Source organism: Tachypleus tridentatus, chromosome 2, assembly GCF_004210375.1.
Source record: "Tachypleus tridentatus isolate NWPU-2018 chromosome 2, ASM421037v1, whole genome shotgun sequence".
Classification (NCBI taxonomy): domain Eukaryota; kingdom Metazoa; phylum Arthropoda; class Merostomata; order Xiphosura; family Limulidae; genus Tachypleus; species Tachypleus tridentatus.
The window spans coordinates 92,791,971-92,809,416 of record NC_134826.1 but is presented as its reverse complement, the minus strand read 5'-3'; the positions used below and the strand labels follow the sequence as shown (position 1 = coordinate 92,809,416).

The 17,446-nt window shown below is 31.3% G+C and overlaps 1 protein-coding gene across 1 annotated transcript in view; it reads right to left on the bottom strand.

Moving 5' to 3' along the window:
• Nucleotides 1-1,499: 1,499 nt before the first annotated feature.
• The window catches only part of LOC143244552 (glutathione reductase, mitochondrial-like), a 78,147-nt gene continuing 62,200 nt past the window's right edge, over nucleotides 1,500-17,446 (bottom strand). Inside the window, exons 9-12 of the mRNA XM_076489466.1 lie at nucleotides 11,585-11,696; nucleotides 3,913-4,044; nucleotides 2,744-2,877; nucleotides 1,500-1,861 (exon numbers count right to left, since the gene is read on the bottom strand). Coding sequence (XP_076345581.1) covers nucleotides 1,712-1,861; nucleotides 2,744-2,877; nucleotides 3,913-4,044; nucleotides 11,585-11,696 — 528 coding nt within the window. The 3' untranslated portion in view covers nucleotides 1,500-1,711. The remainder of the gene's footprint in view (nucleotides 1,862-2,743; nucleotides 2,878-3,912; nucleotides 4,045-11,584; nucleotides 11,697-17,446) is intronic.

The following is a 17,446-nucleotide window of genomic DNA, read 5'->3' as shown; positions in this document are numbered from 1 at the left end:
CAAGGATATTGGACTTTTTTAAAAATGATAAGTGTTATTGCAGTATTCAAGTACACCAATGTCCAGCAGATATGGTCAAGTAGTCACAAAATGTGCACACCAGATAAGTTATGAAGAGTATTAAAATAAGGACAGAAAGTGAAATACAAGTAAGTACACAAATGAACATATATGTAAACCTTAGTTCACAGCTATAATGTGCCTACTTTTCTTACTAGTTGGTTTCTAATTCACTGTGAGATCAACTGAATACTGGAGCTGGAAAGCAGGATAATTTTACATCTGCTCAGGACAAGGACAAAAGAAAAAGCATGAAATACATTCAAGTCAACCTATGGTCTCAATGTGACACCCCACAATCCTTATCTTACATTTGTTAACGACTGTTGCAAATGAACATATGCAATGGAGAGAACCTTCTAACACATACAATCTTCCACATGTATCTTAACCCACTTAAAACAGTAATCATAGATATAATGCCAAGTTGGTGTAGCATACAACCTTTACATAAACAAACATATTATGCTTACAACCTTTACACATCTATTTTATCAAGATGCTAGCTACATACAGAACAAGTACATGAAACTGTTTAAAAAGTAACATGAATATTTATAAATTTAAAAAACAAGTTATGCTAGTTATAGAAGGGTACAATTTTGGAGCCTTGCACACTGAAACTTTAGAGCATTATTAAAATGAAATTAAAATTCTAATAAATAAGTTACAAGATTACATGATAGCCTTCCTGTACTAAAACAATAAAGGATTAACACAAAGGATCTAATAGCCAGTTAAAGGTAAAATACAACTTCAAATAATATAATCAAAATTAACATTCAAATAAAAATAAAAGGAATAATAAAATATTGCCTAAAACCAAATAAAATTACAAAAAAAGAAACTTTAATATCAATTGAAACAGAAGTCAAAAGAAAATTCAAATTACAGATTAATAATTGTAAGAAAACAAGTTTATTCACTTTGATCAAAATTTATAGTTTGGCTTAAAGGGAAAATACGCATCATGTGATGATCGGTAGTCTTGTCTCAGAAAAATAATACGTTATTTGATAGATTATAGCCTTGGCTTTTACTGGTTTTAAATGATAGAGTATTAAACATAAAGAACTATAGGCAATTTGTGAAAGAGAGGATGTGACAAATGGGCATGAGAAGAAGGGTCTGATTTTCTAGTATGTTTGAAGGCTACAAACATTATGCTTTGTATGAATGATGACAATATTATGATAAGTAATTTATGTTAAATTTTATATTTCTTGAAGGAGTGGTAAACAAATTAAAGAAGAACAGATACTTGGGGAAATTGTGGACTTATTTTCCATACTGCCATATAAAATATAATATATTAAAACATAAATTATATAAATTTTGGATTATTAGCAATGTTTCACTGCCATGTTTATTCATACAACATGATAATAACATACTTTAATTAAAACCTAATGACATACACAGAAAAGTGTAAAGCATATACTTACTGAAAAGACATTTTAATACTACAGCAAAATAAAAGTGATACATGTTCCAAGTATACAAAGTGAACAGAGCAAAATATTTTTTCAAATTAATTACAAATATTCTGAAACAAACAAATGAAATATAATATTATATTGAAAGCAAAATATAGTGAAATACTACAGAATCTGAGCCCTCAAAGTACATAATTTTTTTTTAAAACTTGTGTTCAATGCATGGTGACAAGCTCTTCTGCTGTGGTGGGATGGATAGCCACACATTCATCTAACTGGTTTTTGGTCACACCCATTTTAATGGCCACAGCAAAACCTTGGAGAATTTCATCACAACCAAGGCCCATAATATGCAGTCCAATAATCTAAAATAAAACTAAATGTTATTATTTAATGAACACTTTATAATCTACAGTAGAATTGTGCATAATTAATGATAATCAGTGATGACAAGAAAACCCACTTTTAGAGAAAAATATATATGTAAAAATGGCTGGTTTGGGTTGAGAATTTTTTTTTTTTAATGTAGAGGAGCGAACAACATTTCGACCTTTTTCGGTCATCGTGAACCTGGTGATGACTGAAGAAGGTTGAAACGTTGTTCACTCCTCTTCATTAAAAAAAAATCTCAACCCAAACCAGACATTTTTACACATACATGATTAATGATGTTTCTTATCCTGGTAGTTGCAAAAAGTCTCTAAAGGAAACTGGCAGCACATTCCATTGTACAGGTTAAGGGAGTAAAGCCCCTGAATCTCCTGGGTTTTGATCATTTTGTTGTTTTGTAGAAAAAAAGATTATTTGAGTTATATGTTTAATAGCAGTAAACTGGCTCCTAAATAGAAGGAGAAAAGGATATATGTAACACCAAACATTTATATGTATTTAAGCAAAAAACGTTTATCACCTCTCTTTATTTACCACTTCTTCCTTGCTCTTTTAAACATAGATAGATACTCACATAACAGCATATATTAAATTAAATTTGAAAGCACCAAATTATTACTCAAAAATAAGAAAAAATCCCTTAAAATAAGTAACATTATTTGACAATAACAAAAAACAAAAACTATTGCAATAAGTTTAAACTTAACTATAAAATGTTAAAATATATTGAGCTTCACAAAAATTATATTGTCAATATCTGTTTAAGTAACACTAAACAGTGATCCTTCTTTGTTTTATTACTTGATACAAATTTGTAAGTTGTAATAAAATGGCTATACCAATTTAAAAAAAAATACCTTCTCATCCTTTCCATAACAGATAAGTTTCATTAAACATTTTGATTTCTTTTCTGTAATAGCATAGTAGAGGGGTATGAAAGCAGATTTATAGATATGTAAGTTTTCCCTCCCATACTGCTGAACAGCTTCCTCTGTTGTTGGAAAAATACAGAAATATTGATTTTAAAATGTCTGATAAAACATTTGGTCATTAAACATTTATAACAAATTTTTGGCTTAATAGATTGATCATGCTTGTTTCTAGAGTAGGACTTCAACCTGAAGTACAAAAACCAAAATGTCATCCTACTCTACAAATAAGTAGGAACAGTCCTTCTTGCCTCTTTTTTCAGTATACAAGCTAAAACATCACCTTTTATATAAACAAGCAGGAGCAGTCAACTAAAACCAAAATTCTATGATATCTATATGCTGTTTAAAATTCCCTTGAAACAAAATTTATAACATTATTACTATTAACATAGTTATTTATATCTTAGATTATGAAATTTACATAAAAATATTTTCTCTGTTGTTACAAAATACAATCAATTACTTACATGTGGGAAAATGCAGAATAACAAAATAAATTCCAAAAACTTATTATCTGTAACACTATATAAACCAACAGAAAAAAAAAAAAAATTTAGTATGGCCCAGTTCTAATGGAGAATATTTTCTTTCATTAAAACATTTAATTAAAGTAAGGAAGATGTTTAATTCCAGTAAAACAAAAGTCCCAATAAATAAATGCCTACTTCCAATAATGCCTATAATTAAAACAAACGTCGATATGTGATATACTTATCTTCAGTAAGATCATGACCCAGTAGTGGATATCTAATAATGTATGATAATCATGTCATAAAAACACGCAGGTTCAAGAAAACAATTTGACACAAAAATACATCATATAACTCAAGTGCCTTTAAAAGCACTAGATTAGGAAGTATTGTAATTTTGTGATAACTTGTATATGTTTCATATAGTTCTAAAAAGGATATTGAAGCCTACACACTGGGTGGAATTCACAGTTTCAATAACTAAGAATTACAATTCTAAAAGGTAAAAAAAAAAAAATGCTCATAATATCAACTGTAAAGATAAACACAATAAGACAGACCCACAGTCCCAATAAAGTACATTAAGCAATACCTATATAATTCTATACGAGGAAAAAAGGGTACCTTCAGTAAGACCAACAGTTCCTATAGGAGGATGGCTGAAGACAACTGTTGGAATATTACTGTAATCTAGTTTCTTCTCAGGTTGATTGTCAAACAGCCGGTGAGCAAGACATCGACCTGCTGCAATGGCAACTGTAATAGCATGCAAAGAAGTATCAAATATGTATTCATTTATAACATAAGAATACATCAGGGATTCTAGAAATAAAAAACTTGGCTAAACAGAGTTAACTCCAACTACCATTTACAACACAACTAGCTTTACAAACAGTACAACGTTTTTATTACGTAAGCAGTGTTAAAATAAAGATAAGATGGTCAAGATTAAAAATTAATATATGTTTTCATATAGAAATTAATATTATAAATTTAAATTGTTTCTGTGTTTATAACCAAGTCACTGAAATAGCAAGAAAGATATATCTTACTAAATACTAGAAAAATTAACAAAGCCACTATCTTTCATGTTACTAAAATGCAAGTTCTATTTTACTCTGAATACTGTAAAAATTACCTGGCTATCAAATATCACATAACTGATATATTCTATCATGCTGGATGTTTTTTTTATCAATATAAAAAATAAAAAAGTCAATAACAATTTTTTTATTCTAGCTAAAGAGTTACTGAATGTCTCTGTGTTTAACACAATAAGATCAAATAAAACATATTCAATCTAACATAAAAACTAATGATCTTTAGTTAGTAAGCATAAAATAATTTGATAAACAATTGTATAAATTCACTTTGACAATATATTTTCATTATCTGAGATTGTGCTAGAACTTTACTTGCAGGGATAGCACAGATGCCTGTATCAAAACAATCCAAAAGTCATTTGGATGTTTTTTTCTACAGGCCATCAAAAACTAGGTATGAAGTATTATCTGGCATAGTCACTTTACCCCCAGTGTTTGTGCCACTTTTCAGTTAACCACAGTATCCCAAGATAGAAAACCAGCAAACAGCCAAAACCAATATTTCTTATTTTTGTTCTTTATCAGCTTTCTTCAACAGGCCTAGCCCCTACCAAAACATTCTTCACAATCTTTAAATACCTATTTTATTATTATATGCAAATTTAAAAAAGAAAAAAAGTCATAATTTTAGCATAGGTGATGTTATTATCTCTTAAAGTTAGCTTTGTTACAAACATCTGGTGTTCCTTTTAAAAATTTAAGTACAGAATGCAACAAAAAATACCAGCCAATAATAGATGAACACTATGTAGAATACTCAATGCTTTTTACACTACACAATCAGTGCTCTTATGTAGTCAATTAACCCCTATAATATGCAAAAGATAACTAAACTATTTGATTTCAAAAGGGGAATAGGAATCATCAAAAAAGTGCAGAAATGAGTTTAATAAAAATGCAAAAATTATATTTTCAGGCCTTCAACAAGGGACTCTAAAAAACAAAAATAAACAAACTGGGCTGGAAATAGTGTCTAAATTATTTTATCAATCTACAAATCCCTATATTGACTACATGTCTACAGTAATTATCAATTTTGATAGTTATGATAAGAATAAATTTTGAGCATGCCCATATTCATAAGACATGATGTATATTATTATACACTCATCTAATTCTTGAAAATCTGTAATGATCTAGATGAGAAATGCAGAGTTAAAAAACCTCATAAGCCTAGGAAGTCTCATGACAAATGTAATTAATTATATCATGCTCTGCCATCTTCTAAAAGGTAATCATACCATAAAATTGTTTCCCAAATTTCTCTTAATTTGTTAATGGTAATAGACAGATATTAGGCCAATTGGATTTTTATGATTTGCCAACTTGAACAATAAAATACTTTTTATGTTATACAGTGGCATCTTTTAACTATTGCAAAATAATTAAAATAAAAACACTATTCTATGGGATAGAAATTAGTTTGATATTTGAAAACATTACATAGGAGATTTATACCAATAAAGATATAGTTTTACACATTTTTACACTATAATGCAATTACAATGTTGTAGCAATTCTTTGTGCCACAAAAAGTTGAAATCAGGGCCTGTAGTGATCATAAATGTGCTTTAGTGTCTCAGAACTAAAGTACTGATTTCTGTAACAAAATCTGCTGATTTTTATTGAAGTATAAATAATACGTATGGCATTTTACAGTATAAAATATAGTGAAAAATAAAATATACTGATCAATAATGGACAGAGTGACATATAGTAGGGCATTTACAAACAATTTGGTGGTAATATTTTACATAGTTTAAATGGTGGAAGCTGCTGAAGCACTGGAAAGCAAAAGGACTAAAATTTATGATAAAATTACTTAAACTGTAGACTTTTTTCCATATTTCTCTTAACTCAATATCTCTTCCATATAACAGTATCTTTCTTGAAAAATTCTCCTTCTCAATCTCAAGCAAAGTATTCTCAAAGAACTGAGAATAAAATTATTTTCATGAAAAGCATCTAAATCTTCTTAAATGCAAGAGTTCAAGTGATAGCTAGTACACACATTATTATTTCAGAAACCGTGGATCACACCAAAATTATTCATTTACATCTACTTGTAGTGTTTTCATGTAAAACTGATTTCCTGTCCAGTATCAGATAGGCAAACCTATAAATATCAACAGATTTGATCAACAAGTAAGGAGAATATTCTGTAATAGATAATAACAGTAAGTTCCTCTAAGTATAAAATAATGAACATGGACAATAGGAAATAAATTAAACTCTTTAGTACAATAAATAAACAGGAAACATATAAACACTTATGGAAACAATATGACATTTGTTTCTACTTGGCAGTGTTAAGCTTCACAACCTTCTTCCCCTTGAAAATATCCTAGCTGAAAGTGGCTATATCACCTGATGATGTTGATTCCCTCATAGCATTTGTAGGCTGTTATATTTAGTCAATAACATATTTAGACAATGAAGGACATTACAGTGTTAATCCATTTAACATGAATGTTATGTATTCCAAAAATATTCTCTCACGCAATAAACACCACCTACTAAAGAGAACAAAGAAAAGAAGTGCTCTAGATCCTTAATGATTTGTCATATCTCGTGTCACTACTGTAACACAGAAACTAAATAACTGAAAATTGTTTACACATTTCTATACTATGAAATCAAGTAAAAACCATATGCCTACATATAAGAATTTTACAACCTCACAACATATGATGTTAACTGAGACATGTAATAATTAGACATCAAACAGAATAAGCAAATCACAAAAGAAAAAAAGACTTTGTTAACTCTCTTGTTATGGACATACTTTCTGTACATCACAAAGTTTTACTGAATTACATTCAAATTACACTTAAAGTAGTTTGTGATCTTGATATATGAATAAAATTGGCAACAAAATATAGCTGATGACCAAAATTTTAATAGTTTGTAATTTTTATTAAATTTTATTAAGTGATATTAAAAAAATCCACAACTTCTACTAGGCATTCCCTCTTTTCTATATCTATTTAACTTGCATTATTCATTATAATATTCTCAATGCTCAGTCAAAGCATATTTTGTAGTCTTCAGTCTTATTTGGTTACAGAGCCATAAATAAGAAAATTTTCTCTTTCACAAATTGCCAGTAGTTCTGTCTCACATTTAAAACTATATTATTTATAACTAATATTTTAATTTATAAAATGATGTACTCTATTACATTGTTTTCTGTATAGAGAACTGAATATTTCACTTCCAGTTTAAACTTTATTATCATGGGAAACACATTAACAAGTTTACTTGAATTTTTAAAGCTCTTGTCACACAGCTAGAACGGCAGAAAAATTGTGATAGTTACAGGAAATTGTCTGCTTTTAGCATGTTATTATTCTGTGCTCTTTGGTACATTACATAATTAACTTTTTCTAAACAAGCATCTTTTTCTGTACATGCAACAAGGTTTCAGTGAGTTACATCAAAAATTTAATTAAACTACTTATTTACCACAGTATATGTATAAATTTAGAATAAATACATAGCAATAATCCAAATTTTAATATTGTATAAATTTAAAGTTCTTAATTTTATGCACAAATATTAAATAAAAACGAATTTCCTCTAGTATCAGAATTGTATCATTTTCTTTCTAGGCATCCCCTCTTCTCCAATTTATTTATCACACCTATAAGAAGTATGAAATTTAACATATATTACTTATAATTTTTACAGTTTTCAATCTTATTTGGAAATAGGATCATTAAATAGAAAATCAGACTCCTCTTGCTATGCCGAGCTGTCACATACTCTTTGTCACAAATCACCAATAGAAACCTAAGGCAGTAATCTAGCAAACAACATACTATATCATTCTCTTTTAGGCTAAAAAAGACAAAATAAAGAATAGGAATAACTTTTTATGGTATTTGCTCATGACCTACTCATGAATATCCTGTGCATTATGTGATTAGATAGGGTAACACGAGCTACATGTCTGCAAAGTGACTTAGAACTTGTGTAGCAGGAATATTAGACACTGTTCAAAGAACAACAAAACAATAACATTTGTGTATAAACAGATGTATATTGTTGCAAGTTTAAAACTATTTAGAATAAATAAATGTAGATTCTTGTTATAACTTGAAGCCATTCTAGAAAGAAGAAAAAGGGTAATTTAAATTTGTTCTTAATTTGTTTTTGGTGATTACAAGGTTAGCCTGATTGATTAAACTCTTAAAAAAGTTAGAGTAGAAAAAATAAAAGATAAAATATGAAGTTTTGCTGAAAAATGTTTTAAATTGACTTGGTGGTTTTAGATATTGCATAAATGAAATTTGAGATTTTTCAGACAAAGAAAAGTATTATTAGTCTTAACATGAAAATCACTTTGCAGTCAAAGTAGTCAACACTTTGTCTTCATACATTCATGGACACATTGTTTGTAAAAATACTTCATTAAAAGTTCTGGTTTTCTGTCTAAAAATGAGCCCTAATGATTAATGAAAGAATGCAAAATTTCATGAAAGAAGTTACAGTATGGAACTATATAAAAGTCAATTCTGGATCACAAACTACTCATTCAGCCAAGCTCGTAGCAAGAGAACTAACTGTATTTCTCTCTTAACAAATAAAAACCCACGTTTTAAGATGGGTAAAGAAAGAAATTGACAAATTTATTGTTTATAGAGAACAATTTCTTATAGCTGTGCATAAATTGAAGATTGTTTGTACTTGTCAAGTAAAAACTTGTTGAAAAAGAATTATCATTATTTAACTTTTACAAACCTGCATATCAGATTTCACTTAACACGTGAAAGGTGCTAACTAATTTGAATATGCACTCTATTCATAACACTTTATCATCATTTACTGGACAAGGTGCCATATAGATGTGTTCCATCACCATTATTTAATCAACAATTTTATATAGCTGTGTTACTTCAGAACTAACACAACATAATTCAAACGTGAAAGAATCCAGATGATGGTGAACACTCAGAAAGTAAAGACAACTTAATTGATTCTGGCATTACTGCTGAAAAGAGAATGGCACATGACTGGAAAAATGTGAAAGAAGAACTTAATGCAAGTTGGAAGTTTAAATTTTCACTGATTGAAGCAAATAATAAGCCAGTGTGTCTTTTATGTAACAAAGTTTTCAGGAGTAACAAAGGAATAGCAAAACTTTAACAATATTCACAACGAATTTGATGTAAAATTTCCACTTGATAGCAAAACCCGTATGAATGAAATTAGCTGTTTGAAAGCACAACTTCATGAACAAAAGTAAGGCCTAAAAAGATTTTTATCATTGATAGAACTAATTACATTAGCTAGCTATAAAGTAACTTGGATTCTAGCTTGAAAAAGAAATTTTCTGATGCTGAACTAGTAAAAGAAATATTGATTGTGGTAATTGAAACTCTGTTGGAGAATTATGATTCAAATATAAAAGATATTCTTCAAAAGGTAAATTAAGTTGAAGAACAATTGTCCACAGAATGAGACTTAGCAAAAGACATAGAAAATCAGTTACTTGAACAACTAAAAGACTTGTTTGTACTTTTCTTTAGTACTAGATGAGCCAACAGATGTTAGTGACACTGCAAGTTGATATTTTGGATTCGATATATAATTTCAGATCTTCAAATGAGGGAAGAAATGCTTGGTCTTTGTGAATAATGAGATTGAGCATGCAGAAAAAACATCTTTGAAATATTTCTTGAAAACTCAATTTGGATTTTAAAAAATTGGTTTCTGTCACAACAAATGGTGCTCCTGCAGATGGTTTCTCTTTTGAAACAGCATTTAATTGAAAATAATGTGAAGTCTATGCTGCCATCTTTCCATTGCATTTTGCATCAGAAAAATTTATGTGCTAAGATGTCTAAAAGTGATGAATTGAACAATCTGATGGACACTGTTGTAAAAATTGTGAATTATGTTAGAAGTGGAAGCTCTCTCATCCATCGACACTTTGTTGAGTCTTTGAAGAAAAGCAGTGACTGTAATTTTGATCATCTTACTGATTTTACAAATGTAAGATGGTTAAGTAGAGGAAAAGTCTTGGAACAATTTGCTTCTTTATTTCCTCAAATAAGAGTATCTTGCTGTAAATGTTAAGATTGAAAATTTCCCTGAAATTGAAATTTTTTCATGACAGTGCGATTTGCACTTTCTGTGCGACATGATGGCTAACTTGAATACAAAGCTTCAGGCAAGAGGTAAAATGATAAGCGAGCAATCACAGTCTACTCATGAATTTCAATTAAAGCTAAACCTCCTTATGGAACAATTACAAAAGAATAATTTGACACATTTTGCAAAGTTGAATAGTTTTCTAAAAAATAATAAGGGCTATGATTTCTCTAATGCTAAAGATGATCTCTATGTAAACTGGATCAAAAATCTATCTCAAAAATGTGAATCATGTTCTCCAACTTTAAAAATTTGAAATTTATATTGCATGATCCATTCCAATTTGACTTAGAAAATTATATCTTTTTTCTTTTTGGATAAATGTGTATTTGAAGATGAGATACTTATCCCGCAAAGTGAAGAACACATAAAAGGTAAACAAAAATGTTCTATCAGAGAGATGTGGTTCACTATTCTGATAAATGAGGGTCTTCCAAATTTAAAGATAGCAATTTCAAAATTAGTTTCCATGTTTGGATCTACATGAGTGTGTGAATCAACATTTTCTACACTACATTTTCTCAAGTCTAGATAGAGATCTCGGCTTACTGACATAAATTTAGAGGCAGAGCTATCTATGCTCACTGAGCATAGATATCAAGCCACATTTCACAAAACTTGTTTATGAAAACTCCAATCAATTTTAACATTGCAAGTTAGTTGAAATGCAATTATTTTAATTAAATTAATATCTTTCAATTTTTTTTTTAATAGTGTGACCAACATTGTTTTCATTAGCTACAGTTATGGCCACTACGAAAAGTTAGTTGCCTACCTCTATTCTAGAAGTTATATGCAGCTATGGTTTGAAGACTTTAAGACTAAAAAGTATTTTTAAACTTAAAATGAAATTCACCTTGCGCTTAAACAAACAAGTCAACGTGTAATGCTTGCCAAGTGTTGTGAAAACATGCTTAATACATTAAGCTGTATTACAGATGGTTAAATGTTTACATGGTGGTTACATAATGGTTAAAAGGTCAGTTAAAATGACAGAGCACAAACACAGAGAGTTAAAGCAAAGAATTATGAAATACCTGGGGTGAGGAGAAATTTCCCACACACATCTCCCAAAGCATAGACACTGCTGTGAGAAGTGTTTTGGTATTCATCAACCAATATATGCCCTGTGTCATTCAGCTTGACACCCTGTTTAGAAATAAAGTTCAATATTAGTAAATTCATTCATTTAAAACATTCTGAGCACTTTAGAAGACAATTAATATCCCTTCTGGCTACAAAATAAATATGATTTGGACACATTTGCTTTGTATTTATAGTCGCCTTTTAGAAGATGTTACTGTCTACATATTCAACTAGTAAACAATATATTGGGTTGAGGAATAATTCTTGAGCGTTTTTTTTCAAGTTAAAAAAATATATTCATAAATGAAACGTTTTCGCAAATTATTTCATGTCATTTGGTAGATAATTTATTGCTCTAATAGATGGTGTGTTTGATTTTCATATGTCTTTAATTTTTGCTTTCATTTTCAGCTCATTAAATGGAATGCCAAGTGGACAAAATCGAGCATTTTCGACACCATCTGCTTTTTGCATTTAATATCTTGCAATTTCGTTTACAACAATGCATACTATATACCTAGGTATTACATGAAATAAAGTATCATAATAAATGTTTTGGGTGTAATGTGTTCATGCATTGAAGTATTGTATAGTCTTGCATGTAATGCTTGAATGAAATTATTTAAAAATGCTCATGAATTATTCCTCAACCTAATAGTTTTTAAAATATATATGTACTTCAATATTCTACCAGTATATTTCATGTACTGGCAGAATATTGAAGTAAATATATAGTGAACAGTTTCAATGTTCCCAAGGTTACAAATGAGAATAAAATACAATATACATTAATTTTTTTTGACAAAAATACTATCTCTACAATATGGTTGGGGTAAAGTTCACAAAATCCAGACAGCAGTACAGATGCTTCTTTTTTTTTAATACTCAAACATATACAGTAATCTTGCATTATAAGAGTACCTAACTGTGGCCAGTTTAAAAAAATTACAACTTATTTGAGTAAAACAAGGCTTTATTTAGCAGTCACTGTTCCAAGCAGGTCAACAGTCAATTAATATATGTAAAAAAAATTATATATTACTCATCACAGATTAAAAGGTTAAGAGTCAGTCTTTTTTAATAGAAAACTGTTGATTAATTGAAAATACCTACTAAATATAATACTTAAATATTAGTGCTAGTTTATATTTTGTTTTTCACACTTGCTCTACCAAAATACTCATTTAGATCTTTTACACTAGGCATTCAAGTACATTTTATTGAAGTGATATAGCCACTAAACATACCCATTTTTGCCTTCCCAGAATGGTTAACTCCAAGGCACAGAAACAAATGCTCCATACAATGTATTGGAGGGGTGTATATTTCATTTTTAATATAATAAATTTTGTTTAAGTAGTGTACATTATACAAATAAATAGATCAAGTTTTTCTTCTCAGTAACATCTGTGATATTATTCAACTTTTCAAATGATTTCTATTAACAAGAGAAAAAATCAAACACTGCTTGAATAGCACCTGAAAAGCCCTTGAATTCTTGACTGATGAACAAATGTTTGAACACAATCCTACTTAATTTCAAAACTTATTCCTGCAATTCATAGTTTATCCTTTATACATTAACTGGAACTCAATATTAGGTATGCCAGATTGAAAACATTTTGCCTTCATTAACTCTAACCAAACACAAAGTTTTCATCAGTAATCTTATTGAATTCTCCAGCTATAGTTCAATACCAGGTTCATAACCTCTAAAGTTACCTACAGTGTCCACACAGAGTCAATTGGATTTAAACATATTACCCACACACAGCATTTTATGTGAAATACTAGAATTTACTTGAATAATTTTGATATCTATCCATGGTCATAAGTAGAAACACTGAGAAATTAAAATTAAAGAAAATATATTTCTTTCTTCTTCTTAATGGAGATACACAGGTCTGACATTGTGGTTACTGGAAGTATAAGGGCATGTGAAAACTAATTTTTTTGTATTACATTAGTTAAGCCTCAGAGTTATAATCTTATTGGCTATCTCAAATATTCATTTTTGGTACTTACATTTTATAGGCATTTAGAGGGATATTACTCCACATGAAAGTGTTTTTAATACTACCATAATTGTAATTGTTTATAAAGCTTAATATCTTTTAGGTCATTCCTTAAAATCCAGAGGGAGTTCAGACTAATATAAACAAGGCAGCTGAAAATGTATTTCCAATAGATAGTTAACTTCCATAACAAAAAAACTTTCTTGATTACTACTGCCCTCTATTGGCATAACTTTCTCACTTGTCACTGGCCTTGTAATTCCCATTTCTACATGCAAATGATCATACAGAAACTCTCCACAAATAAGAGTGTAACACTAATCCTGTTGTAATTAGCACCATCTCTAATAATGCACTTGCTAATCACTTCAAAATTGGTCATGATAAAGTCAACCAAGACACCAGATATGGGGAAGATAGGTTTGAAATGTGATAGAAGGCAATTATATATTGAAAATATATTTTCAGGTTTGGAAGATGTTAACTTCCAATATGATATCATACCTCCTCTTTCGAAAAGCTAGAATCCTACAATGAACTGGTAGAGGGCCATTCAGAATATTATCCTCCTTTGGAAAGCATCCAAAGAAAGACCATAAGAAGTAGTAAGCAATTAAAAACAACAAATCAGAGGGATACTGCACCACTTCTGAGCCAGTTATATTCTTCACCTGTGAGGAATGAGTTGCTAAAACATAAAGACTGGAAACATGGAGAGAACCACAAAACTTTTCAGTAGGAAAGGCACCCCAGATGTCAAGTAGCTAGGGCACAACAGATCATAAATTGGAGTTTGACCTCAAACAACACCTAGTAGCATCTAGAATTGTACATTAGGTTCATGATAGGAGGAGAGTTCTCTACCTTTCACCTAAAAAATAAGTACTGGAAGAGAAGATGAGCTTCTGTACCAAGGTACCAGTCAAACATATGTGAGGACTTATGTGGCTGTACTGTCTCCAACCAACACCTGATCCACTGGGAACCAACATTAAGAAGATGGTAGGAGGGAGGAATGTCTCAGCCAGAGTGGCAAACGTAACTGCAATACATTTATATCTAGATATATAGAGCATCTGGAACTGTATACCAGGTTCATGGTAAAAAGGGCATCACACCGCTGACATCAGTAGAATGCCACCACCTTACTCCCAAACTGAGTAGCATTATGTACCCTCAGGAAAACAGGCCTCCATGTTCCACTATTCCAGCTGTTAGGAATTGGGAAGGAATCCCATACTCCACTAAAAGAAAGGAGGGAAGTGTGTTGGAGAGCCAAGAGATCCACCGCACTGGAGACAACACAGTGAGTGACTATGAAACCCTATTTCGAAAAGCAGACCTCCCCTGATTTATTCAGTCAGAGGAACAACAATGATTGATGTTTTACCCATCAAAGCTAGTGGGCTAGTATAAAGTTAGTCCTGCAATGCCTGTCTCCATCTGGAATTGCACATCAGGTCCACAGAAAGGAAGGGTCTCATTATCACAGAGTATACATCAGAGATGGACAGTAATCAATGTCTGCTTTACCCATCTAAATCCACAATTGTCTTCTCTGGAACAAACATATCTATAAAGTACAAAAACACAAGATATAACTAACCACTGGACCCACAGAACACCACCATCTATATGACAGTAACCCCTGTGTATAGACCAAGAGCAGTAAGTAGCCCACTTACAAAGATAAAACAGCAATAATAACAGTTGAACTGTACAGGAAACCAAGGAAGCTACACACTGGAAATGTTTAGCAAAGGACTGGGCAAACATCATGCATGAAGGTGAAATGTGGGTAAGAAAGGATGACATTTGTTGGAATGAGGATGACATAGGAATATACAAAGTGTGAGGATTGGGTGGTAACACCAGAAATATGATCTGACCAACATGGTACCACTAGCAGAACTTGACAAGAAGGAAAAAGTTTAACAGGAGGAAAAGCATATAGGTAACCATCAGTCCAATTCTGGCTGAGAGTATCTCCTACATCTATCTGTGAATGAGAAAACAGACAACCAAAATTGGGGAGTTGTATGTTAAGAAAAGATGTAAATGCATCCACATTTTGTAACACCCCACTTAGCACACAACTACCAAAAAATGATATGATCCAAAGACCACACCAGTGGTAGAGTTTTGTTGAATCAGGATAATCCTTCTGTAACAGTATTCAAGGCACCTCGAATAATACATGTCAGAAAAGTAATTCTGACGGCTGCAAGATTTCATAAAGAAGATCCAAAGTTAAGAAACAAAGGTTCCTCAAGCAGATGCCTTCTGTTCAGGTGACATAGGACACCACTGTTAAATTATCTGACTAGATTACCACCACCTGTTCCTGAAGAGACAGCAGTAAGTGAAGGACAGCTTGCTCATAAGTATGAAGGTCCAAGATATTGATCTGGAAAATGGATTGGTAAGAGTTCACTGTCCCAAAAACTCCTAACAGTTGAAATACACTCCAAATCAGAAAGAGAAGCATCTGTAAAAAGGTCATAATTTACACAAAGTGGAGGAATAAGAACCCACGCAGTAGTACTAATCTGATCCAAACACCAGGCAAAGTCTGGCAGTAGTGGAAAGGAAAAAGGAGTATTCAAGGTATCCCAAGCAAAGCTCAATTGGTAAATTAAATTTCACATAAGATGTATGTGGTCCCAAAAAAAAGACAGAGCTCCTTGTGCAGTTGGAAATGGTATTTTCCAGTCAAAGGGGAGAATGCTAGGCCTGACTGGGAAGTGAACTGAAAATGCACCAAGAAGAATCAGAAAATGAGTAGCTGAGAGGAATTACTTCTTCATATCAATAAACCAACCAGCCAAGGCAGCTTCCCAAAGAAGAAACTAATTATGAAGAGCTCCTGCTGGCATCCTTATGGGCCAACAAAAGCACCAGAAATGAATAAGGTAAGCAAATGCCTGGACATCTTGGCAGAACACATAGGGAGTTGAGGTCAGGTCAAATGGTAACCTCTGAAACTGATAAACACACCTGTGATAAACAAAACAAAAAAAATATCAGTATGTCAAGGAGATTGGAATATGGAGATATTCATGTGACACTTTGACCTTCATCTATAAATCTGGAAGGAAAGCCCAATGGAAAGTTAAGTATGACTCCATGGTGAACTTGGAAATAACAAGGAAGTGATTCAGAGATGATAAATCAATCACTGAGTACCATTTATACATCTTCTTGGTAAGTACAAATATATGAGAATAAAACCCTAGGCAGTAAAAATGACATCCTTGAGAATTAAATCCTAAGCATCCTCTAATAAACACTGGCATATAATGGAATACAGAAGAGGGAGTAAGCAAATTGGATGGGGAGACAACAGGGGGCAGAGGGTGAGACCTTCAGAAACAACCTTCAAAACCAATGAATAGACTGTAAGAGACCTCCAAAGGTGGACAAAATGGAAAAGTTTGGCTTCCCCTGGCCCTGATCCATGTATAGAGTTCACAGATATGGAATACCTCAAACCTACAATGGGCAGCCAAATGATTGTGCAATGCAAATAGATTATGAGTTGGGACTGGTAAAGAATTAGAAGGTGTGGAAAGCCACTGAGACAGGAATAGGCATATGGAAAACACAAGAAGTCAGTTTTAAGGTTTGAACACGACAAAGGAATAAGAAATTACAAATGTTGGGAGTCTAAAATTGGGTAGTTAGCATAATGAAAAGCAAAATAATGATTGTCCAATGTATAAGGGGGACATGACATACTGACAGCCAATTGCATCTGTTCCATAAAAAGACTAGCATGAATCCCAAAATCTGCTGAAG